General features: G+C 38.4%; 1 protein-coding gene across 1 annotated transcript; it reads left to right on the forward strand.

Annotated features, from left to right (window-relative positions):
* Positions 1-2,513: 2,513 nt before the first annotated feature.
* Positions 2,514-24,912, forward strand: LOC139725442 (heparan-alpha-glucosaminide N-acetyltransferase-like). Its single transcript, XM_071636518.1, has 17 exons — positions 2,514-2,535; positions 3,648-3,841; positions 4,605-4,741; positions 5,935-6,062; positions 7,615-7,672; positions 12,211-12,268; positions 12,934-13,037; positions 13,914-13,990; positions 14,391-14,421; positions 14,826-14,962; positions 16,549-16,676; positions 17,842-17,960; positions 18,539-18,758; positions 19,643-19,717; positions 20,582-20,652; positions 24,129-24,241; positions 24,734-24,912. Exons 1-17 carry the CDS (start codon positions 2,514-2,516, stop codon positions 24,910-24,912), a joined length of 1,851 nt encoding a protein of 616 aa, XP_071492619.1.
* Positions 24,913-27,072: the final 2,160 nt, after the last annotated feature.

A 27,072-nucleotide genomic window follows, 5' to 3' on the forward strand; every position in this document is an offset into this window, starting at 1 on the left:
TATGGTGGTAAAGACTGAAATTTGCTCACCTATTCAAGTTTACGCCTCCAAACCACAGCTGCAGATAAAAGACAAGTAATTCATTCAGAAAATTTACCAAAACAACAACAACAAAAAAAAAAAAATCGCCCTGGTGTGCAAGAATGAAAGAAAAATGCAGATATAGTGCTTAGTGCATAAAAATACTACACGCAAGGAATACCAACACCTAGTAGCTGCTGTACACATACAATAGCCGCGATCACACTGGCAAAAGATCGCAAAGTTTAAGATCGCGATCTTGAATTTCGCGATCATTTGCCAGTGTGATCGCGGCTGTTGATACATTGTCTCTCGGTTCCTGTACAGCGATCTCTAGGAGTTTAATTGGCTTCCGACGTAATATTTCTGTTAACTCTTTGTGTACTTTGAATGCCAATTGGCAGAGAAAACTCCAAGCATTGTACACACTGCCTAAAGTTACTGGCACAGAAAATGTTAAGCTTTACTTGTTCATATCTACTCGAACGAATTTAGGATTCCTTCCCTGTCCATGGCTGGTATCAGGAGAGTCAAGAACTGAAACGAGAATGCCACTTGAATAGCAGACTACGTATTGACGAACCACATTTCTTACGAAGGATTGTGTGCTTTGGTGGGAAAGGGAGGAATTGAGAATAGTGCAGTTTCTCATCGATGAAAAAAATATATTCACCATTTACACTGTCAATAGTGAAACGTCATGGTGTCTTCCCTTAGACATATTTGTCATAAAAAAAGAATGATGATGATGATGATGATACACAGTATTTATATAGCGCCATACATCTGTTATAGAAACATTCAAAGGCGCACTTTCTGCTTAAAAATTACCGGCATCCAAAGTAGCACATGCTTTGTCCAATCGAAAACATGAACAATATACAGACTTCCTTTTGCCATAGTAAGAAAGAATGAACGGATGTGTCGTTTAAAGGTGTGGGTTTGCATGTTGATGTGTATGTGTGTTAAAAAAAAAAAGTTTGAACGCTGTGTCTTAAAGGTCCTGTTTACCTTAGGGAACAAAATTTTTTCAAGATATGACATTTAATACATATTATTTTGTAGGTCTGTTGTACCGCATAACATCCTACCATGAAAAATTTTCGAGATAAAGCCTAAAATATAAGGAGATATCTTTATTTTTCTCAATAAACGGTAACTGTAGAACGATTTAGTCTGGAAGCATTTTGATTATGATCATTGTTAACATTTTGTGTATTTAACAATACTTAACATCGATTATACAGATTCAATTTTTCACAGTGCTTGTTTTTATCCCTAACTCACATCTAAGAACTATTTTAAATCACTAATGCTGGGTTTTTGTTTCATCTGCAAATGGTAAATTATGCCTTTAAACTAAAAATGTGAGTGCGAAATCACTCCTTCTCAGGACTATCCCATCGTGAACAGAACTGCTTGAGATTTATAGAAGCGAAGGATAAAATGGCGTGTTAGTACTTAAGTACTTAGACATGTCTGCTGAATGTCGGCTTATTCGTATTAGTTCTCTTTTATCAACAGGATTAACTACCTGCAGTACACCACTGAACCTTCAAACCTTCATAATACTTGTGTGTAAGTCAACTAGAAAAGGGGTTTTTAAAATCCTCCTATAGCTGAGCGGTCTTACGTGATTTTCTGATGCCTGGTGGCAAGGGATTTTGTGAAATCCTTCCTACATTGTTCTTTCCGTGAAGAGCTTCCAAAAGTTGCCTGGATACGGCTGTAGCATCGGCTTTTAGATTGCTTCGACTATTTTGCATAAAGTTCATCGTACGATAGGACTTATTATACGCTACCGTTGTCGTTTTTTCAACGTAAACTGGATTCTTATTTATCTATGTATTGATTCATTTAATTATGTATACATGTATGTATGTATACATATCATGTCTGTCTGTATGTATGCATGTGTGTGTATATATGTATTTATATATGTGTGTATGTAGGTATAGGTATGTGTGTATGTGCATATGTATTTATACATTTACGAAATGTATCAAGTTACTTATTCTTCTTGCAAATTATGAATTTTTTATTATGTCCGTGCTATATGATAGATATGGTTAGAATGCAACATAAAGCTATAAACTATACAGCTCACTTTGCTTGCTCACATCAGTGACATCAGCCACTTTTCGCTTTCCCCAAATCCTCAGTCTAGAAATCCAACGAAGAATGCAATTACATTCTAGTTGATTAGTAGGTGTATTACGTCAGCTAGGCAAACCACACTTGCTCTGCTACTCAACAGCAAGTAAAGCTCATATTCGGTGAGTGACCGGATCATTCGACCGAATCTGATGTGCCTCTATACGTGTGCGAAAGTTAATCTGAGTAGCAAATTGCTACCAATCATCTCAGAACTTCGAACTCGCCTTGCTTGCAGCATCTATCCTTGGTAATTGGTACCCTTGGTATAGTGATTCCTCGACATGATGACAGTAGCAGCAAGATTTTTGACATTGAGTTGCATTTTGTTGACGGTCATGAGTGCTGTCAGAGCAACCGGTAAGTGTTTTTAAAAAATTATCTTCACTTTCAACAAAACACATGTTACGCTCGACTTTCACAGCACCTGAAAACAAGTGATTATTGCATAAGATCACGAAGCGCGTTAGTGAGAATTTTTTAACAATACATTGTCTTGGTAACGAGCATCTTTTCTGACAGCAAGTTGCTAACATTGGGGAAAGAAATTCAAAGGTATGAAAACGGATGTATTGCAGATTTTCAAACATCATGTGAAGGGGGAGTCATGCACAGTTTATAGCTCTCGAGGAAAAAGACCTGGCCTTTTATAAGATTCTAAAATTGTCTTTCAAAGATCAAGTTGCATATCAAATTTTAGGAATTGTTAGAAGGACCTTTGACAGTCTCGATACAGATACAATGCTGCCTTATCAGACCCATTCTGGAATATGTGGTCAGGCCGCATGGTTGCCATTATGATTATATGCTGGGTGAGCAGAAGAAGTTGGAAGTGTGAAGAGACGTGCAACTAAATTGATTCCAGGGCCTAGGAATTTGTCATAATCGTGAACGCCTTGTGGAACTTGGTTACAAACTCTTGCTCACAGGCACAGGAGGGGATGACAAATGATTGAAGCTTTTGAACTATAAATGCTTGACTAGAATGTATGACAATCATTACGATTTCTTTCATTGGGCGAACAGGAAGTCCAGAGGACACAGTATGAAACTGGACAGACAGTATTCTCGACTTGGTGTTAGGAAATCCTTTTTTTTTTTTTATATCAGCAATAGAGTTCCTGATTTTTGGAATAGTCTTCCTATATGCCATCTCAGCAATTCATCACTAAATGAGAAAATCCACGCACAGCTGAAGAATTGAGTTTGTTTGGTGTAGTTTAGTTTTTGTTGTTGTTTTGGGGCAACTTGTATGGATCATCGATTACATTTGAATTCACGATTTCCTAAATACTTCCCAAGAGTGTGCCATAAATGATTGAATTTCAGTTAAAAAAACCCCTCTTGTTTGGGGTGGTGACCATACACCATGAATATCATACATGAACTTTACTCATCAAAATTGCAGTTTTTTTTTTGTCTTAGAGGCAGTAAGACGATTCGGTTTGCATTGATCTTTTTCCTTGTGGCAGACTTAATAGAGAACATCGACTTGACCCAGATTGAGGACACAAGTACGGATTCTCCTCATAGTTGGAGGAGATTTTCTCCCAGAAGAGATGCTCTCGGTATGCACTTTCAAACCTACGACACAGCTACCCTTAGATTCGTCCGTTCAGACAACCAAAATGTTTCGGTTTGGATGCAAACCGATTTGTGTATCGGGGTGAGTATACAGACTGAATTTTGCTGTGGCCTCCAAGCAAATTAAGTGGAAATAGAAAGTACCCATATCAACAATTAAAATAAGGAATAATTCACCGTTGCAACTGATTGGCAACTTCCCAACCATCGACGTAGATTTGCAGTGAATTGAGCAGTGTTTAAGTAGTAGCAATGATAAGAAATCATGTGAAAATTCACTTGGGCTGGATTCGAACCAACGACCTCCTGATCACCGGACAGGCGTCTTATCCACTGGACCACCGATCTTCTGATCCGCGCGATAGCCAGTGTTGGTTCCAATCCAGACAGCATGCAGCGAGGATGCCTGATTTATTAGAATTCGTTAATTTGATAATAGATAATAAAATTATCATGTTTCAGGTGTGGATGAGTTTTTGCATAACCCGCATGCCAAGCTTTTTACCCCACGCCCCTTCGAGTTCAATCATCCTTGTGGAAAAGGTTCATGAAGTGTGAGTGTGCGGAGTATACGAATGGGAGCACAAATCGAGAAGATCACAGTGCTAGACGGAAAATATTACCCTCAAAGTTGCACAAGACAAGAATATACTAGAATATAGCACCTACTAAGGTATATTTATGAAACGGACAGATCTTGTCGTTGGTATTTTACACATGAGTCCTCTTATCAATGTCTTCTTCTTTCTTATGATATATACCGTCATGATTATACCAGGAAGATGATGCTTGTCATTATCTACACCCACAACTAATTTTTCCCCTGTCGTTTGTGATTGGAACAGTGCAAATTGCTTCTGGTGGCCGAGTTATTTGTGGATGGGAAAGAAGATGTCCTCCCAATCGACACCACTTGGGCCATTCGGATTGCCGTCACAGAGGTGGACGCTCCTTACCCCGGGAACAACAACACATTTTGCCAGTAAGTTTCAAAGTGGATGATACTGCAAGTCAAGAGGGATCACATCACTCCGTATTTTGGAGCTGCCATGATTAATCTTGGCAGACAGAGCTAGCCCCTATACCACGCTCATCATTGTGCATTTGAAAGAAGAACCATCTATATCTAACGTGTGTCCTTTGCACATATTAAAGCCCAAGCATTAGCGATCCCTATTTTCCCTCGACTTTGCGTCCATAATTCTATCGCAGGTGGAGAGACTGGGCAAAACAGAAGTTCACATCATGCTTTTTACCAAAACTGCGTTCACACTGGTATAACCTTTTGGGATAACTCTCTCGAACAGACTGACAGAAGAGAAAATGGTGTTATAGTGCCCTGATCAGTAAATATCAATGTTATCAGATAACCTCATTTTGTGGTGAACGTGAATGAGATTGTAAACGTCGATGGGTTAAATAAATTCACATTTTGTTTTGCTAATGTCCGTAAAAAACGTGTTCGGTGAACATTAAATACTCCCAAAAAGATGACTGATATCATCGTCACATTCTACGAGTAACTGTTGTCAGATTATCACAATAAACGTTCCATTTCAGCTTTTAATTGTGAATGCAAATATTGATAGCTATTTGCTGGAGAAGTCGCCGGCTACAATCATCTACATTGATCTATCCATTCATTATTTTATTACTGCGTACGGTAAACAAAAGAACCGCATGTAATTTTACTTGTCACAGAAAGATTAGTGATTGCCTAGAGAAATCAACTGGCGGTGGCAATCTTCGTAATCACTTCCACGCGCCAAACGGTGTTTGGACCAATCCAAATCTCTGTGTCTGACATAACCAAATTTTATCATGTCTGTTTTGATTTTGCCTTTTGGTTTTGTCTTTTCATGGGAAACTAGTATGGCCTGGAGTACAGTCAAGTTAATCAGGACAGAAAAGAAAGAAACACACACACACACACACACACACACACACACGCACACACACACACAAACGAACAAACAAACCTAACAAACTCAGTGTACCCTTCGAACATTTTACCAATAACATAATTGATTGAAAAGGACTGAAGCCACCAAGCAAGCTGGACAAAGCGTCATGTCTCCCTCCATAAAAGAAAACATGGTGAGTAACATACTTGTAGATCATGGACAATGTTATTCTCCTGTCCTCTTCCGCCCCCTTTCAACCCATCCCTGCCAGATTGTACAACCACTTTGGACAATTTGGGGTCTACAACCTCACCCTTCCCAGTAATATCCCTCCAAACGGAAGCAACGTCACACAATGTCCAGTCACCACCGTCAAGAAGCCAGTTTACTCCTACACGGGTATGTCTTCGTAATTACGATAGTCAGTTCATTAATTACTTGATTGATTGATTGATTGATTGGTTGGTTGATTGACTGACTGACTGATTGATTGATTCATTGATTGATTCATTGATTGATTCATTGATTGATTCATTGATTGATTGATTGATTCATTCATTCGTTCAATCATTCATTCATTCGTTAGTTCGTTCGTTCATTCATTCATTTATACATTGTTCATTTGTCCCTAGTCTCTTCCTTTGTTTGATCGTTCATGTATTACAACGTTTCAAGATGTAAGCCGAGAAAAGACTATTATGACACTGAAACATGATCAACGCACACAAAGGATATCGTAATTGTCACAACCCCTATGTGCACTTAATGTGACGTCATAACCGACGGAACGCGTCACCCAGTTTCTGCTATCCGCACAGCGACATCTATAGACCAAGCAACAAACTTACCCGAAAATGAAGAGAATTAACATGCATAAATCTCTTAAGGACAAGTTCACCTTCACAATATTATGTGGACTGAATGAATGCAACAACATTAGTAGAACACATCAGTGAAAGTTTTGGGAAAATCGGACAATCCGTTCAAAAGTTACGAATTTTTTAAGTATCTGCGCTGTCACTGCTGGAAGAGAAGACTACAGTGTATGATGTCACATGCGTACAACTTATAAGGAAAATAAAGAGAATTTCACAAAACTTTACTCTTTGAATAAAGTGCACATTTCTTCGACTTGCTACTGACGTATGTTAAGGGTAATATTATTTCCCCTGCCTTCTAAAAGAGAGAAGTCGAGTGTTCTCTTGTTATGCGAGAAAAATGGAAATATGTTGAATTTTCTTTATTCTTTCTTTATATCGTAGTACTCATGTGACATCACAAGCTACAGTAGTCTTTTCATCCAGCCGTGACTGAGCAGAAACTTTAAAAATTCATAACTTTTGAACGAATTGTCCGATTTCCCTCAAACTCTCACTGATGTGTTCTACTAATATTGTTACATTCACTCAACCTACATGTCTATGAAGGTGAACTTGTCCTTTAAGGATGAAAATGTCATACTCGAGGTAGGGAATTTGAAGTGTGAAAAAAGTACGAACCATGAATATCGTTAAGAAAATTAGCTGCAATAATCAACATTCAGAACATATAGATTACCTCAGTGTTTAGACATTAAATGCCTAAAGCCCATACCATGCATTCCACCATACTCCAGGCAGTGAATGAGACATCGAGTTGATCAATATACTTTCCATTCCAAAACCTACGATATGCATGCAGAATGTAGGCCTACTCTGGTAGATTAAGATGTTTTCTTTACGTGGCAGTTTGTTGCAATATTATCGCATCGTCATCATTCTATTCTCTTAAAATGCATCTAAAAGCCCTATGTGCTCTATGACACAACATTAAAATTTCAGTTTTCTTTCATCTTAATCAGAAATTATGTGGGCCGATAATCAAGGTCTGACGAAAAAAAAATGGATATTGTATGATAGTCATTTTACTTTAGAACCTCGTGTAATTTTTGGTTTTTGTCGGCCCTGCTTAGTTGCCTTCGTGTCGTACAGCATCCCGCTCGCCGTGGCTATCTGTGCAGCTCTGTGGTAGTAAGTATTCTTGTTCTTCTTTGTCATTTTGCGCATAGTTACTCTTAAAGACCCGGACCCTGTTTCATAACATTGTTCGTAAAGTTACGCACGACTTTACGAACGACTTAAATATGACAAGCCAAGCGGGTGTCCTAATCATTGCTAATTTCAATAGCTACATGCATGTAGAGCGGAAATTTGCAGATGATAATGATTATTCTGACATGCTAAAACATGTTATTAGTTGAAAGTATTTTTAATCTATATTATGCAGATGAATATTGACATACAGTCATACTTTGTTAAAACGTAAAGAAAAAAAAAACACTCATACTGGCACGTCATCTTCCAGTCGTTCGTAGAGTCACGCGTAACTTTACGAACGGCTTTATGAAACAGGGCCCTGGTACCGTAGGGATTCATGCAGTGGGAAGGCTGACTCGGTTCGGATATATTCGAAAATCCCCGTAACAAACTGTGTACATCTTTATCACTGATCTTTATTTAACACACAAAGGTAAAAAAAAATCTCAACTGGAGTCGACAAGACATTATGCTCCTGCGATGATCGTTCCGGTCCTATTTTCTCCAAGGATTTAGGGTTAACGATTCAATTTTTAGGTTTAGTTTGATGTTAGAATTAGGATTGGGGTAAGGGTTATGTTTGTGGGTAGAACTTATACTAGGTGTTTCAAAAAACATTTCCCACTTTTGATTCGTAATAATCAAAAAAATATATATCAGATAACACTGTCATTGATATGAGTGATAGCTGAATAGTGTACAATTTGGTTAAAGGTAGTTTAAATATGAAAGCATAAATAAGTTTCATGAAATCCATGATTAATTTCACAGTTAGGTTCCAGACTTTGCTCTATTTTCAACCCTCTGTACAAAATTTCACTTTGCACAGGGGTCAATGGGTGTGTATGGGAGTGTGTGGTTAACACCCTGACAATGGTCCTGAACAATGGCCAGGGTTTGAATGCTTCATTATTCATTCATGAGAAATTACACTATTACAGCTAGTCTTTATTCAGCCTCTGGCAGTATCTGTGTAAAGTCAAACGCCTGTCGATACTGTCGTTGAGTCGCGTCAGTGCTCTCCCTACTTCTGAAAAACAAAATTACAATGAATACCTTTTGTTCTATCGTAAACGTGGTGACAGGAAGTAAAGAAAATCAATTAGAGTATATATACACTTGTGTATATGGAGCCTTAAATAAATCTACTCTGAAACAAATCGCCCCAATGATAAATGCTGCTGAACTCTTTACCAAAAATGATCTCTTTTTATCGAAAAAGCGACAAATTTGTCGGACTATTTGATTAGTAGACAGTTGCATTAAAATGAGGAACTTTAGATCATTCATGCTTATTCATATCCCAAATTTAGTGATATGTCAGAAGCAAAATTTAAAAATGATTGCCAGCTGGAATGAAATGTGGTGTTTGCAAGCACTTTACCGTGCATGAATTCAGACTAGCAGTGCCCAGGGCAATCCACATGAATTATTGATTAAGCATTCATGTGCCAGGGAGCGCCAGACTGACGCCTAGTCAACAGGTGGTTCAGGCATGTCCATTGTTCAGGGCCATTGTCAGCACACACTCACATACACATCATTGGTTCCTGTGCGAAGTTCAATTTTTGTACAGAGAGTTAAAATTTAACCAAAATCTGAAAACTTACTTCAAAATCAATCTTAGATTTAATGAAACTGATTTATGCTTTCACGTGCAAATCACCTTCAACCAAATTGTACACTATCCAGCTATTACTCATATCAATGACAGTTTTATCGAATGAATAGTTTTTGAAATATTTATGATCAAAAGTGGGAAATGTTTTTTTAAACATCTAGTATGTTTGGCCTAGCGTGCACATATTTCATGGGAGCAATTATCACAAGAGCAAATGTCATGGAACCGCTCTCATACACACCATTCGTGTTATTCGGGATTTTCGAATATAGGCCTACCCCTGTGCGGGGAGTGAATGAATTGCACCACCAATGAAACCCTAACGCTGAAGTGTCTGTAAGGACATTTGGCCAGTATTAATAATTTCAATCTAATAAGATATTGGTATCATAACCCTAAGAAACAAATGGATGGAAAAAGTGATAATACTCCCCCTCCCCTTGATTGAAGTCTTTTAAAAAGGACTTGTACAGAACATCACCAGCCCGGTTATCTATAGTTGATCTTCGTTGCTTTCATCATTCATGCATTGTCATAAATAACCTTTATAGTTATCTTTCTCTGATAGTGACGGTTATAAACTTGAATATCTTTGGGTAACACAGAGGGTCATAAGACGCGTATGGCCTCATTATACTTCTTAGCAGTCGGAAGGATACTTTTCGTTGATCAAAATGTGTTGTTTTTTATTGTTTTTTTTAACCCTTATGTCCATTCCAAGCAATACATCATATGTTTTATATATTTCTTTATATTGTAATTAATAGCGCCCCCATATGCTGACCTTGAGAAATTTCAACCATAACAAATAGTGAAGGTTGACTTGCTTCTCCTTTGTGATAAGTACGAAAATGATTGCTATAGAATAAAAAAACATATATACTGGGGATGAAGAATAAAAAGAAAAAACATGATTTTCACGTATTTCCTATGTATTTCTTTATATTTTGCTAAATAGCGCCCTCAGGGTTGACCTTGAGAAATTTCAAATATTAAGTCATGTAGAGAATGAGTTGCTCTACCTACGTGTTGCCAAATATGACAGTCATACATCGTACAATTTGGAGCTTTAGATTTTGACGCGCGGACGTTTGAGACGATGAGTGCGCTGGCAGCTGACCATTGAAAGTTAACCGGTCGCGTATCAAGCTAAGACCAAAACCTCCAATCCATTTAGATTCAAAACGTTCCTATAAGCCACTTAAATACTGACAATGAAGATCAATGAAGTCTGCATGAGTGATTTGGAAATTACGACTGGTTGCACTGCTTGCACTTGTTGCACTGGTCGCACGCACTTGTACAATGAGCCCGTGCAGGAAGTTAACCCCGCCTTTTGTATTCGATACTCTGCGATGACAATGGATTGATAAAAAAAAGACATGTTTTCAGAGTCCTGTTTTTCTAAAGTGCAGCATTACTCACAGGGTAATCACAAACGTCTTCTGCATGTCCAGATTTGGCAAAAACTGTCGAGCTTCAAGTTCCTATAGTATACTACGAGTTGTTGAAATATTTTGCCTTCCGATTTCTAGTCCCAAAAGGACATCACTGATCTGCCATGTGATCCGATTTAAAGCGTGATGTTGATGTAATGTTATTCATTATCATGTAACATTGATTGGTGACTATTATATAGGAGTAAATCATGCATGCTGCTATGGGTAGATCGATCTAAAACAGCATCTATAGCTGCTTTACACCTAAGAAGGACCAGTCAATTTGGCGTAAATTATCAATCTTTTATTTTGCTGATAAAGAATGAGCCATAAAAATAAGCGATTGGTGTAAGTTGGGGACATCGTGTCATTCAAGGAAAGATTGGAATCATAATATGTTAATCAAGATATATATTATTGCTGCACTGTCAAGCTTTGCCAGGATATACTTTGGCTTTTAAAGCGCTCCCTAACGATACTCGCTTTGCATGCCACTCTAGATGCTGAAGGATCACGTGACATGCAGGGGCGGATCCAGGAATTCCGTAAAGGGGAGGCGCCTTGACAAAATTAAGGGGGCGCAAGTGCACCCCCCCCCCATTCTTTAAATTTCTTTTGTTTGAACAAAAAATAAAGACGGGGCGCGCCCGATGCGCCCCCTATGGATCCGCCACTGACCATGGGTTCTATCACACCACGCGCCATCTCAGTTTGATCTTTGAACGATGGAAGGGTGTGAGATCGAACCCTACCATCGTTGATAAGCTATCAGATCGTTTCTCTCTTTTATCCAATCAAAGTAACTCTGTTTCTCATGACAACTTTTTTAAAAATCTTTTATTCATATTTGGAATCTCACCGGGGAGTGTCTCAATTTTCAGATAGAACGTTTGGGGTTCGAAGCATGTCCGGCGAAGATGAATATTTGCCCACAACGTATAACGTCCCTCTCGTCGTCTTGATAGATACGGTCCTGGCTAGCTCTCTTAGTAGTGTCATAGTGTTGGTCATTGTTATCATTAGTTGTTGTCTATATCTGTGTCGATTGCAACAACAACAACAACAACAACAACAATCTCAATGGATAAAGGTAGAGAGGTACCATTTTCAAGTGGTTTCGTTTCGTTTGAAGAGGGTCTGTTTTTTCATAGTTCATAACAATGTCAAGTGGGGATGTCCAGTGAGGATTACGTGGCTTGCAAAAGACTGCAACCCTCTGAAGGCAGTTTTATCTCCGCATCACTTTTAACATCATGTTTTCGGAAAAAAGAACGTCCTTAGAAAGAAACACCAACACACGAATAATATAAATTGTATGTATGGATATACTTTTTAACGAAAATAAGCACGCAGTCACCCCTTAATGATTACAATGCACTACATCCTTGCTTTCCTTTTACCTGTTTTTACAGTTACTGCATCAAGAAGCGTTTTCGCAGCTCTTTAAACGTGAACACCATACCCCCAACAGTGAGTATGAGTATACCAGCACACTGCTTGCTATTATAGATAAACACCTTGTGTACGTAGATGTTATGTACTTTCTCTCTGCTCTTTCAAATTATGTGTATTCTTCAATTCCATACAATTCAAATTCATTTCATTTCAATTCAATTCAATTCAATTCAATTCGATTCAATTCAATTCAATTCAACTTAATTCAATTCAATTTGATTCGATTTGATTTGAGTGTATTTTCCACTTCTGGAAATTCGTTTTGTTTGAATTGCATAAAATATACAACACATCTGTGCATGTGCATATGGGATACATACAGGACATAATGCAGGTAGGCCCTATAGCGTGGATACATAGGAATACAAAGGATATACAATAATATGAAATCAATATCATTGTCGAAAATACTCGACATTAGAAGAATTATAAAGTTGTATAGAGTCAAATTTGGTTTGTCTTGCACCAGTTATAAACCAGTTCAGGTATATATGCGAGATTGAATGAATTATCATAACAATAGGGCTCGTATCTTTATATAATTGTGTCACTGAAGTCTGACGGGTAATTCTACACCTCTCGCAATCACGTAAGTTCTGCAAGGGGAATCTTTAGCTCTAAAAATGTATCATTATAACTTATTAATTGTTGTGTTTGTGATTTCGACATGGTTCTTTCAGACGGAAACCCCAGAAGAGGACAGAGTTCCCTTGACAACGAAGACACAAACTAACAAACCAGGCAACAGTTCCCTTCGGCTTCGCTCTGTGGACACCTTCAGAGGGTATGTGCATATAGTATGATGTAATTTGATTTTCATTATTTGTAATATGTTTGTCCACCAAAGCAAAGCAAAGATGACCTTGAACAGGGGCGAATTCAGGAATTTCTTAAAAAGGGGATGGAGGGGGGCGCAAAGTAGTCTATTTACCACTTCCGGGTTTAAGTAGTCGGCAGATAAGCAAAAAAAAAAAAAAAAAAAAAAAAGCGCAATACAATCGGCTGCCAAGGTTGGTTTCTTAAGAAAAAACAAATAAGATAGACGCACTCCCTTTAATTTTTCTTTTTCTTTTCTTTTCTTTTTTTTTTACCAGAAAACAAAATTAGGGGCGCGTCCCTCCTGGATCCTCAACTGTTGAAGATCAGACTGAAATCGATTGATGAGTAAAATTAAGCACTATAACCAGTCGTTACACTCCCCACCCCCTCCAAAAGAACAACAACAACAACAACATTATAAAACAAGGCTGCCAGTCACTGCTGCCTGTACACTAAAAATAAATTATTGTCGTGGACCAGAACACTGAGTATATACACCATTTACAGTATGCACCTTTGCACATTTGTTTTCCACACTGAGTGGTACTGGATTAATTAATGTCTAAGTAAGTAAGTACTCAGTAAGTCTAAGTAAATTTTTATGTCTCATGTTATGTGACATTTATTTTGTACATGAATATTAAATGAATGAAATTTCTTTGCAAAAAAAGTAAACTGAACTTTGAAAGAACTGTCAAAAAATGATGTCTATGTGAATGACTTGTGCGTGTGTGTCTTAAGAGGTTGTAGACGTGAAGGAATTATGACATAATTCCTCAAATCTGACCTGTAACCGTTGGTTAGTGACGCTGTTGTTTTGTCTCCTTTCACTCCGCTGCAGATTCGTCATAACTCATTTGGTATGTGGTACGTCTGGAGATGGACACTTCTTTTTCCTCTCTCACGCCGTCTGGTATGGTAAGCTATAAATATTATCACCTTTCCTTTTTCTCATTTTGCACTCTGTATTGAAAGAAACCTGCAGAGTATATCAATTCCTTCTCAGTTTCAGTTCTTTTCTATTTCAATTATTTCTAATGTCGTGGTGATATGATTATAATGAACTATTATGCCTTTTGGATTTATCAGCGTTTTGCGCGTGTACATGTGCGTGCATATACGAAATGCGTAATAAACTGGTAAAATCTTAGCTTGGTAAACACATTGCTGTTATGTAACGTACCTTCAAGTACGTAGCACTGTCTCAGTCGCGTGTTTTCTGATTTTTCTTGTCTGTTATTGCGTTCCATGAAAGTATCATCACCATTACGAATTCAGTAAATTTATAATGTTCTGACCTATCTATTTCTTATTGCAGGTATAACTGTGGCGGATTTTATGTTTCCTTGGTAAGTGTATTCAATAAAGGATAGAAGGAGGGAGAGGGAGAGAGAGAGAGAGAGGGAGAGAGAGGAGGAGGAGGAGGAGGAGTCGTAAGTGAGCACTGCAATGTTAAATTTGATCAAGTACTGGCACATATCGATGTGTTGCAAACGAACGAGGAGTATACAGAGAAGGAGCATTTCCTTTGAAAAATATTGCACTTTTGCTAATATCAAAGTGACATCGGTAATGCCGAATATTTATTGATATGTCAGGATATAATATCAGATTCGATATTGTAGAAACATTGCGATATTACACATCAAAAAAACATTTGATTTGTTTTGTTTTGTTTTTAATCATGTCGCGTCAATTGTAAAAACGAAGAGCAACAGCAATTCCAAAACGATTTTATTATTTTTTTTTAAAGGTTTGTGTTCATCATGGGTACGTCCATCCACCTTGCCTTCAACATTCTCCTCTCCAAGGGTTGTTCCTTCTTCGAAATTTTTAAGAAGATCGTCAAGAGAAGTCTAATCCTGTTTATCCTGGGTGTATGCATTCAACGTGAGTTTCCACATACACTGCTAGGCAGCTAGGGAGTCAGAATGTAGGCGTCTTTTCCTTTAAGTTCAGCGCTGAACAGGAGTTCTTGCACGTTCCTAATCTTAAGTCAAAATAGTCCTTTAACGGACAAGTTTGCCTTAATCGTATGTGTGGATTGAGTGAACGCAGTAATATAGTAGAACACATTAACGAGAGTTTGAGGCTTGTTGTGATTATCATTACTGAGCAGTCATGAAATGCCTTTGTCTAAATTTCAGAGGATCTGCTTCTAGATGTTCTATGCTTTCTTTGACTAACGGATCTTCTAGTAACCAGTTAATTTTTTCTATTAGTACATTAGTCTCGGAGAGTTACTCTCACCCTCACTACAGCCTCATCCACTTTTACTTGGACTTGTCTCAGTGTTACAGTGGAATTATACACACTCAAAGTCTAATTGAGATATTGAAGTACGAGATCTGAGTCCATTTCATCTAGATCTATACACTAGGAACTAACACATTTTTCTTCGTTTAGACTAAAGTGGGATTAGCTATATGTCATGCAGCCTTGATGCGCGTACCGCAGGAGCGCATTGTTGGGTTAGTTTCTAAATTAGTGGCCCGTTGCATAAAACTTACCATTGAATTTCAATGGTAACTACCTTCAAAATTAGGCGTCACAGCCAATTAGCATCAAGGATTATAAAATTTACCGCTAATTTGAAGACTTACCGCTAGAAAGGAGCGGTAAGCCCAGCGGTAAGGGTTTTATGCAACAGGGCCCTGATCTACATCGCAGCGAAAGTCGAGAACATTGAATCGGAGATTAATGGTGATGTCCGAAAGTCTAAGAAACTAGTTTGAATCTATCTCCAAGTTGCACACTTTCTTCTTATTCAACGCCTCCCTGCAACAACTCGCCCACTACAAAAAGGCACTCTATGATAATGTGATAAATCGTGGCATGTTCTGGGACCATTCACCCAACCCCCTAGTTATAATTCTGCACCCCTGTTTATCAGAACGTTGTTGCATAATACATTCAAAAATTTGGACTTGTCCGAAAAATCAGGATGGGAGCGGGGGCAGCGTACCTCAACAAGCAGCCGGCCAATTATGCAAACATACGCCCGAATTTCTATAAACTTCAGTCACACGTTAGCTCTATGCGCTGTATTATACAAGCAAACTTCGCACGAAACAGTTTTGTTTTCATGACGCATGCCCATCATTTTATTATGAAGACATCGGTTAGTCCGAAATAGAAATATGAGGTAAACCGCAAAACAAAACTAAGAATGATGAGAGTGTGAACAAATATCAACAAATTCTATGATTTAATTTTCTGTAACGAGTGTCAGCACCAAGATACAATGTAATTCGTCTCTCAATATTCTTCTCACATGAAGAAGTCTGCAATTTTCATTTCTTTGTTTTATTCTTTTTAAGGAGGACTATGAAAGTAACTGTGAAAAATAAGTGCTACGCGTAAATGAAAAACCTATACTATCTCACTTAACTTGTAATTGTCAAATGACCAAAAATAAATTGCAGCATAATAAAGGCCGATCTTTTTTTTTTTTCTTCCGGTTTTGTGTTCCATAGCTCAAAACGACCTACTTACTCTTCGGATACCAGGTGTCCTGCAACGATTTGGTATCACGTACTTTATCGTAGCTTCGTGTTACCTCTTCTCAAGATGGCTCCAAGCACGCAGGAAAACAGAGAGAACGGTGGGTGCATGTTCGCAGCTAAACCTACCTCTTGTTTGCATGATGGAAACCCCCTCTGCGTGTTTCAGTATAGGAAAGATGTGGAGACGGTGGGGGGGGGGGGGGTTGAGAATGTGTATGATGAAATGAATAAAATGATTTTAAAAATGTTTGAGATATATTTTTATGATTGTGGGGGTGGTGATTTTTATTAAAGATTTCATTCACACTCCTTAAAGGAAACCCAAAACCCAAAGAGAAATGTGGATTGAGTGAAATCAGCGTCCTTAGTAGAACAAATCAGTGAAAGTTTGAGGAAAATCGGACAATCGATACAAAAGTTAAGAATTTTTTACGTTTTGGTGTTAGAACCGCTGGATGAGGAGACTACTAGAGGTTATTACGTATGTGTGGACAACAAGATAAAGAAAATATAAAGGGAATCAAACAAAAATTCATTTTTCATGAAAATTGTACATTCCATCAATTCGATACTGACATATTTAGATTATGTTAAGGGTAACAATCATTCCCCCTGCGTTCTGAAAGCAGTTAGTCAAGTGCTCTTTCATAATACCGCAAAAGTGAATTTTTGTTAGAAGTTTCTTTATATTTTCTTTCGATTGTTGTCCACACACACGTCATAACCTTTAGTAATCTCCTCATCCAGCGGTTCCAACACCAAAACTTTAAAAATTCATAACTTTTGCATCGATTGTCCGATTTTCCTCAAACTCTCACTGATTTATTCCACTTATGTTACTGCTTTCACTCAATCCACATTGCTCTTTGGGTTTGGATTCCCTTTAACAGGAAATACCGTGGTTTGCATATCTCTTTTGTATATTCACATGTACATTAATTTATGTACATCTGAATATTTAAGTGGAATGTTGATGTGTCCAGGAGATACAAGAGATATACATGTTTGGTGTGTGTAAGTGGGATGTATAACTATGAACGTTTTTACCTGTATAACATTTTATGTAATGAACGTTGGCCTCAGACAATACCCCTTTCCTCACGTTACTGTGGTCATAACAGCATCGTAATTACCACTTTCATTTAATTCTGCGATCATCTTGTTTGTTGTTGTTTGTGTTAAAATGTACATACCTATTCGGGCACATCTATTTAGCGACGAATTTCGAAATCTCTCCAGTTTCTTCACTTTGAATCTTTGCAGAACTCGTGTTTCCTGATGTTCCGTGATATACTTCAATACATAGAGCTGCCGGTAGCTGCGTTATGTATTCTTGTTCACGTAATGGTCACTTTCTACCTACCCGTACCTGGATGCCCTCGGTAAGTGACACTAAAAGTAAATTTTGACATTAAAGTGCGACACCATATCATTTGAAAATTACTTTAATGAATAAATCTACTTAAGACGAATAGAATCAGAATCCGCGGTCGATATGCTAACAACTACAATCAATTTTATAATACTCTTGGTTTCTACGTGAGTATGAAAATTTACTACGAAGGCCAAAGCTTTGGTTATCTACAGCACAAGTGTCATATCTGGGACACTGAACAATAATATGGCTACATCACCACCAAACGTTAAAGATGAAGCGACATGAGCCAACTTTATTTCTTGAGGGCGAGTGCGAATTCTCGATAATAAATAGAAACTTCTCCACCCACGTGGATTTCTCATATTACTTGCAAAATGTTTTTTTTTTCAAATCACTGAAGATTTGTGCATAAGTCAATGGAAAGCTTGTGTAGCAATGACGTGTCATAAGCATTACGACCCTCAGATTTTCCTGATATCACTGTTTAGTGTAAATTATGTGTTGAAAGTCCAATTTAGTTTTTTAAGTTTCCAAAAGTGTTATATTTTCTCATGATGCAATTCTGTCCGACGATGAGTACAGTGGTTATCAGGGTCCGGGAGGACCGCTGGTTGGGGTGAACGGAGAGCTCACCAACTGCACCGGGGGAGCTGCCGGCTACATCGACCGCGCCTTCTTCACCCCTGCCCATCTCATCAAGACTGGGAAGATAATCAGAGTATACCACAACACTGTACCTCATGATCCCGAAGGCATCCTAGGCACGCTAAATTGCATTGCCCTCTGCATTTTTGGTCTTCAAGTAAGTAATATCTCGTTGATTTAGTTCATCCTTTGAAAGGGAATGTTAAGCAGAGGCGGGTGAGGGTTGAAGTGTGAAATTTCAATTTGTATCCCTCTACAAATAAATTTGTAAGATCACAACTGCTGATCTATAATTTAACAAGCATGTCGGGGAAAAAAAAAGAACCAGGTGACTCGAACTTGTCATCTATAACGCTTTCCGGGCGGCGAACCTACCACCATGCTATTCCTGCTTGCCGGCAATTGCGATCTTACAAATTTCATATGTAGAAACTTCACTCATCATATTATACTTTGCTGTCTCAAGCAAACGTCATAGAACTACAAAAGGAAACAATGACTGTTGTATTTTCTGCTTTGTAAAGAGCATTGCATCTATTTAACCCTGTATATAAACCAACCAATGGGCGTGACCACAAGTGACTGCCGCGAATTTTCACTTTATGAAGTAGAGCAAAACATTCAGTTTGCTAAAATTGGGAGATAAGATATTGCATGAAAGAAAACAAAATATAACACTAATCAGCGCTTACACACAGACATGTTTTCAAATGTATTTTCGCATTTTCACAGTTTCACATTAAGTATAAGAACAAATGAAGGATCATCTTAGCATTGTTAATTAAACTGTAAGAGGACTTCACAAAATTTTACAATTTACACAAGTTGGTATAATCACTGAAAGGTCGTGGGACTCTTTCCTATGGAATTCGACTTATTTGCATTCTTTCTAATAGCTTTCTATACTTAATAACAAGTTTGATTTTGATTTATTCTGAGAATTGCAAAATCTACTCAGCTAGATGCGACTGAAATTAATGGCATTTTCATCTTTTCAAGGCTAACAGAATTTCATTGAATGTCCTCCTCTTGTGCACACAGGCTGGCAAAATCCTTCATCATTTCCAGAGTGTACGGGGGCGATTGGTGCGCCTTTTGATGTGGGGCTTGTTGTTGGTTAGTAAAGAAGTAATAATAAGATTGACCAGGGAGGTAGGACGATACCTCTCTGGATAAATATACATGTATATATATATATATATATATATATATATATATATACATGTATATTTATAGTCTTGTCAAGACTCATGAAAAAGGCGGAAGCCGCTGAAAAATTGAGTCGAATAAACTCATTCTTTATTGGCCAAAAAAAATGCATTACCAGTTTATTTCTTCATTTCTCAGTGGAGCCAATACGTGAATTCTCAACATGTTTAGACGTACACACACACACACACACACACATATATATATATATATATATATATACACGTATATTTCTTATCATATAGCAGAAATGAGCAGAGATACACATGCATCTTGGAGAGTGAACTGTGGGTGAATGCACAGAGGCCAAACTCATTTGAAACCACCTTTGTGAATTCGGACCATAGTATCCCGACGTGACGAAAATGTATCAATCAAAGAAACCATAGCATGATCATGAAGTTGGTAGAATGTTCGTGTTGATATTATGTACATTACCTGCATGTGCAATTTTCTTGTGTTTCAAAGCTCTGGGCACCATGTAGGCCTACAAATCGCATTACAGCAAAGTAGAAATTGTGATGTTAGAATCACTGAGCGTATCGATGAGCATAAAAGTATCCGCGAATGCAAGAATAAACAAAACCAAAAGAAAACAAAAGCACACTCACACACATAATTATTAACACCAAGCAATCATAACCCTGGACTTAGTACCCGAATAAGCAGAATTTAGTGTTATGCCACATCATCACCATAAGGAGTGTTGAGGATAATTCCCCATCAAATTACAGTATTTCATTTTTCGTTACCCGTTGTTCGACTTTGTAGATCACCTGCAGCGCAGTACTTTCCAAGTGCACCATGGCAGACGGCTGGATCCCCCTCAACAAAAATCTGTGGTAAGATGGTCCGACATCCATAATAAGTGTTTTGTGGTGATCAACATAAAAATCAAACTGTTGTGATTGCCATTTATACAGCGTGTCTTTCACTTAAAACACCTTCCAGACCATTTTTCATAACAGCAGCAATATTTAATGACTGTGAGCTAACTTTTGTACATTATCTAGAACAGTGTAGAAAAAGTGGTTGCTCCCATCATTACAAGCAGTCATGATGCATGCTAATGATGCATAACTTGTCAAACTTCACATTTTATGTTCCTCCCGATTACTAGTATGTTGTAAGACACGGCAACATTTCACTGATAGTCAAGAAATGGACATATCATGATGAGGGAACGTGAGAAACAGACAACAGAAGTGAATGAATAACTTTATTGGATCTTGTTTATAATCATCATAGTTGCACTTCAAATCTGCTCCAATTAATTAATCAATCAATCAATCAATCAATCAATCAATCAATCAAACAAACAAATCAAGAATGTACCTTTGAACTCTGGCGTATCCAGGGGGGGGGGGGGGGGGGGCGATGGGGGCGGTCGCCCCCCTAAGATTTGGACCGGGGATTTGGGAGGCGGAAAAAAAAAATGCGTGTATACTGTATGCATGCACATGAAGCGGGTGTCCTTTGCAACCTTTCATCAAATAAGATATTTTTTTTTGAATATTTCACTCAAAGTGTGCACCAGATCGCTGAATTTCAATTCAAAATGTGCAAAATCTCTCGTGCTTGGGAGGGGGTATCCCCCTCCAAAACCCTCCCCCTCTGTGCCTCTTTCCCTAGCTAAGTACACTTTTTAGATTTACAAAAAATTATGAATAATTCTGAGTGCACAAGACTTATCACTTATATTCCGAAAACTCAAGGTTCCCTCATGTATAAGGGGAATTCCCCCTTTTAATCGACCCTTTCCTCCCTCAGCCCCCCCCCCCCATCATTTTTTTTTTTTTTTTGGTGATTTCCCAAATGTTGATTCCATCAAATATGCGTATACGAGATATCTCAATTTCAACCTTAAAAAGGCAAAAGCTCCATCGGAAGGGAAGGGTGGAGATAACACTCGCCCACGCCTTCTCCCTGCTCGCCCCCCCCCCCCCCCCCCCCCCCCGCCATGCATAGAAGTAGACTGTGGCTATACCTAGATCGCTTATTTCAATTCTAAAAACGCAAAAGCTCCACGAGCGGGAGGGGGAATCCCCCTTCTCCTAAGCTCTACCTCACTAGACTTTATACATACACACAGATGGTGCACATTCGGAATAAGAGTTAAATTCCGTGATTTTAACACTTCGATGAAAAAGTATTGCACCAAAAATTTGCACCAGATCGCTGAATTTCAGGTCTGAAAACGCAAAATCCCCTTCGTGTGGCAGGGGATATGCCCCTATCTACACCCTCGTGTGCATGCTTTTTCTGTTTGATTGCTGAACAGACAGCGTTCATGATATTCAGTGTAAGAATTAATAAAAGAAGACTAGTGTATTTAAATTATGCCATTTTATAATTATACCCTCCCACACCCTCCCCTCCCCCTCGCTCGCTCCACTCGCTCGGGTTCAGTCGCGTTCATGATATTCAGTGAAAAGAATTAATACAAGAAGTGTATTTAAATTATATCATTTTATATCATTTTATAGGCAAATTGTTCAATAATAATCTACACTAAAATATACTGCAACCTTAAACAAGTGGCACCGTTTCAACTCGTTAAAATAAGCAAAAACATGCATCAAATTGCACCATTTGCAACATCAAAATGCAAAAGTTCTCACCGTGGGAGGGGGGACACCCCCCTCCCACACCCTCCCCTCCCCCCTTGCTCGCTCCACTCGCTCGGGTTCAGTCGCGTTCATGATATTCAGTGAAAAGAATTAATACAAGAAGTGTATTTAAATTATATCATTTTATAGGCAAATTGTTCAATAATAATCTACACTAAAATATACCGCTACCTTAAACAAGCGGGACTGTTTCACGTCGATAAAACGCGCAAAAACATGCATCAAATTGCACCATTTGCAATATCAAAATGCAAAAAGTTCTTATCGTGGGAGGGGGACACCCCCCTCCGACACCCTCCCCTCCCCCTTCGCTCGCCCCGCTCGCTCGGGTTCAGTCGCGTTCATGATATTCAGTGAAAAGAATTGATACAAGAAGTGTGTTTAAATTATACCATTTTATGGGCAAATTGTTCAATAATAATCTACACTAAAATATACTGCTACCTTAAACAAGTGGGACTGTTTCACGTCGATAAAACGCGCAAAAACATGCATCAAATTGCCCCATTGCAAAATCAAAATGCAAAAAGTTCTTACCGTGGGAGGGGGGAAACCCCCCTCCCACACCCTCCTCCCCCCCCCCCTCGCTCGCTCCGCTCGCTAGGGTTCAGTCGCGTTCATGATATTCAATGAAAAGAATTAATACAATAAGTGTATTTAAATTGTACTATTTTATAGGCAAATTGTTCAATAATAATCTACACTAAAATATACTGCTATATACCTTAAACAAGTGGGATTGTTTCACGTCGATAAAACGCGCAAAAACATGCATCAAATTGCACCATTTGCAATATCAAAATGCAAAAAGTTCTTATCGTGCGAGGGGGGACACCCCCCTCCCACACCCTCCCCTCCCTCTTCGCTCGCTCCGCTCGCTCGGGTTCAGTCGCATTCATGATATTCAGTGAAAAGAATTAATACAAGAAGTGTGTTTAAATTATACCATTTTATAGGCAAATTGTTCAATAATAATCAACACTAAAATATACTTCTACCTTAAACAAGTGGAATTGTTTCACGTCGATAAAACGCGCAAAAACATGCATCAAATTGCACCATTGGAAAATCAAAATGCAAAAAGTTCTTCCCGTGGGAGGGGGGAAACCCCCCTCCCACACCCTCCCCTACCCCCTCGCTCGCTCCGCTCGCTCGGGCTCAGTCGCGTTCATGATATTCAGTGAAAAGAATTAATACAAGAAGTGTGTTTAAATTATACCCTTTTATAGGGAAATTTTTCAATAATAATCTACATCAAAATAAACTGCTACCATAAACAAGTGGGACTGTTTCACGTCGATAAAACGCGCAAAAACATGCATCAAATTGCACCATTTATAACATCAAAATGCAAAAAGTTCTTACCGTGGGAGGGGGGACACCCCTCTCCCACACCCTCCCCCCCCCCCCCCCCCCCCCTCGCTCGCTCCGCTCGCTCGGGCTCGGTCGCTTCGCTCCCTCGCAGACTAACCGCCCCCCCTAAGATGAAATCCTGGCTACGCCGTTGCCTTTGAATGTTTACACGTATTGAAACTTTCCTGTCCTGCAGACATGGCAGAATGACTCGTTTGATTTTTTGAATACCCCAAGCGGGTTCACCATTTTGTGGTATAGTATTTCCCCAATTCCTTTCCTTGTTTTCATAGGTATATTGTGACATCTATTAAACTTTTTCTTTAAACCAACAGGTCGTTTTCGTTTATTTGTCTGACTGGGGGTGTCGGCTTCCTTGCCACGGCTCTCTTCCACGTGCTCATCGACGTCACACACTTTTGGAACGGATCGCCACTATTCTACCCAGGTTCGTGCTTTGCATGGTGGGAAAATGATGGATTTTAAAGATTCGTAGGAGACACCGAAGGTTTTCAGACTTTCGAAAACTTGTCATTCAACATGTTTGGAAATACCTTTACATAAACCGGATACAAAACTTGCTCGATTCCATATTAACTATCACTATGATTAAGAAAAAATAGTGCAAAGAAGCATATGCAAGTTATGTGCGATCCGTAGGAGAATGTGCATCCAATTGCCCTTTTTGTCGTAGCAGTATTTTAGCAATGATTGACATATGATGTCACTGGGAGAATCGTAGGTTTGAAAGGTTTTTTTTTTTGTTTGTTGGGGGGGGGGGGGGGAGGGGGCGTATTCAGGTAATCTGAAGAAAAATAGTAGATAATATGCTCTGAATACTTACGTATTATTATTATCATCATTATCGTCATCATTATCATCATCATTACTATATACTTCTACTAGTATATGTATTTTCCTCTGATTTTTTGCTGTCTAGGCATGAACACCATGCTCTTGTACATCGGTGCTGAGATCATGACATCTTATCTCCCGTTTTCTTGGACCCTAATTGTTGGTAACCATGCTGAATACATATTTATGGGGTACTGGTCAATGACGTTGTGGGTATGTATAGCCTACATCGCCTACCGTAAGAAATTCTTCGTGAAAATCTGATTCGTCAACTAGCGCAAGTGACTGACTAGACAGGTATTTTTCGACTCGGCATGACCAGTGTTAAACATGGATCGATTCTCGTCGTTAATTGCAGAAAAACCTGTATTGCCGGTAATCAACAGAAATTGTATGTAACCTGGAGAGAACCAGGAATCCTAAGATATATAGTTGCATTAAATAAATGCTAGTCATTGTAATGATAGATGTAGTTATGGTAGATATGGCGAACCAGAGGAATGCAATACTCCTAGATCAAGGAATGTATAATATGAAAGAAAGGCTCTGCTGGAAACATGTGACATTTACTCTACGCTGTGAAGCATCCAACAACGTACAAAAAGATTTTGTTTTATTTCCTGTTGTTGTTTTTTTTGCGTTGGTTCTATAGCTCTTTGTCCATTTACTCAATTGTCTGTAACAATATGAAAGAAATACGGGAAGCAATACATTTGCAACTGATTATCAGCATTCATTTACATTCACTTTCAAGGTTGAAAAAAAAAGCAAAAGGGACTGCTTGCCGCTGATGTAAAGATTTACAGGTTTGAAGTCAAATTTAGCACGTAATATTACTGTAGAACAGATTCGTTCACGTGTTTTTTTCTGATTTTGCTAATAATTGCAATAAACATTTATGTTCTCACTTTCTTTGCTATTCTTTGTATAACATGAGTCAGTAATCATAATATAAACCTTTTTTGTACTTATCAGTACAATCACAACTTACCAATGATACTGTCGTTTACGATAATGTTTTACGTAATGCTATGCATAGAACCAACACTGACCAAGGATCGCGCAAGGGCGGACGGGAGGGGCTTGGGTCTACTGCCCCCACACTCTTTACTCTTGAAAAAGTTGAAATAATCGTAAAAAAAATCATTAACCAATAATCCATGACTTTCCAAGGTTGCGTAAGGAGATCCTACCCGTCAAAGGGATGGGGGGGGGGAGACTGATTTAGGACTCCCTTTTTTCATGGACCCAGATGCCCCCTCCTCCCCGCCCCACCCCTACACTGAGAAAAAAAATGTTCCTAACGCACTAATGCTTAGATAGAAATTTCGATGTCATTGTTATAAATATGTTCCTTTTTTTTACTTTAATAGAACCTTTTGGTACTGTAATGTTGTGTTCGTGTACTCATGCCATTCTTGTTATGTTCGCTGAAGATGTTTGTAGGACCTGTCTAACGATTCCCATCACGGCTAATGTCCAAAAAGTTAACTTGTGTTAGTTACTTCACTGTGTTAGAATTTCGATGTTCTATTTTGTCTTGTTGATAGTGTTATTTTTCGAAGTGTGTTAGTCAATATGTAATGGTGTATAACAATTCATTCGCAAAAACACTAATGTTAGAGCTTGTCATTTAAGTTTTCTTTGAGAAACGTTCGCAACACATGCATTACACATGGATTGTATGGTATGTTCTGTACTGTTTGAGAATAAATGCTTTACACTTCATGAGAAAGGTTAAGGTTAGATGTCCAATTGGTTATTTACCATATCCGTCATACTTTTGTACACGCACACAAACAACACAAACACTCTCACCCAATTGTTTATATATATATATATATATATATATATATATATATATATATATAACACACAAGTATCATACATATGACTATTGTTACTATCATTTGGTCGTGCGTGTGTGCGTGTGTGTGTGTGCTTGCGCGCACTTTTGTGTCCATGACCCGCGATTTCAATTTGTGATTTACCCAGGTACATATAATTCTTCTTTTTTTATTTCTTAAATATGCACTCATGAAAACATACCGTAATACAATCTGAGAACGAGGCGAGAGTATTTTTTTCTCTAAAAGAGAGTGAAACTATTGAAATGTTTCAGCTTTAAGGCGCGGTAAAGACCCGTTTTTATCAAGTCGGTCGCCAACACAGGAAATTCTTCTCATTCACCTTTATTCGTACATCACTTCAAAAAGATACAAAGACATCACTTCACAAAACAATGACAAATGACGAAATTTTCCTACTCAAGCACAAAATGTACATTCATATACAACTCCGTTTACATAACTACCCCCTCCCCTCCTTAGCTAGACAATGTACAGTGCAATGACTGCATGAGTGCATGGACAACAACACAAGAGATCCGAGGTCGCGCGCTCACCTGAATATCGCAAGTTCACC

The sequence above is a fragment of the Diadema antillarum genome, unplaced genomic scaffold, assembly GCF_040938485.1.
Source record: "Diadema antillarum isolate AM-2024a unplaced genomic scaffold, OU_Dant_1.0 seq00000041_RagTag, whole genome shotgun sequence".
In the NCBI taxonomy this organism is placed as follows: Eukaryota; Metazoa; Echinodermata; class Echinoidea; order Diadematoida; family Diadematidae; genus Diadema; species Diadema antillarum.

What these genes read in the sequence shown, in the direction of transcription:
- LOC139725442 (XM_071636518.1), top strand. Translation starts at nt 2,514, where the DNA reads ATGAGTGCTGTCAGAGCAACCG. An exon ending in GCCAGTTTACTCCTACACGG is followed by an intron (nt 6,063 to 7,614) that starts GTATGTCTTCGT and finishes GGCCCTGCTTAG; the next exon opens with TTGCCTTCGTGTCGTACAGC. An exon ending in ATCGCCACTATTCTACCCAG is followed by an intron (nt 24,242 to 24,733) that starts GTTCGTGCTTTG and finishes TTTGCTGTCTAG; the next exon opens with GCATGAACACCATGCTCTTG.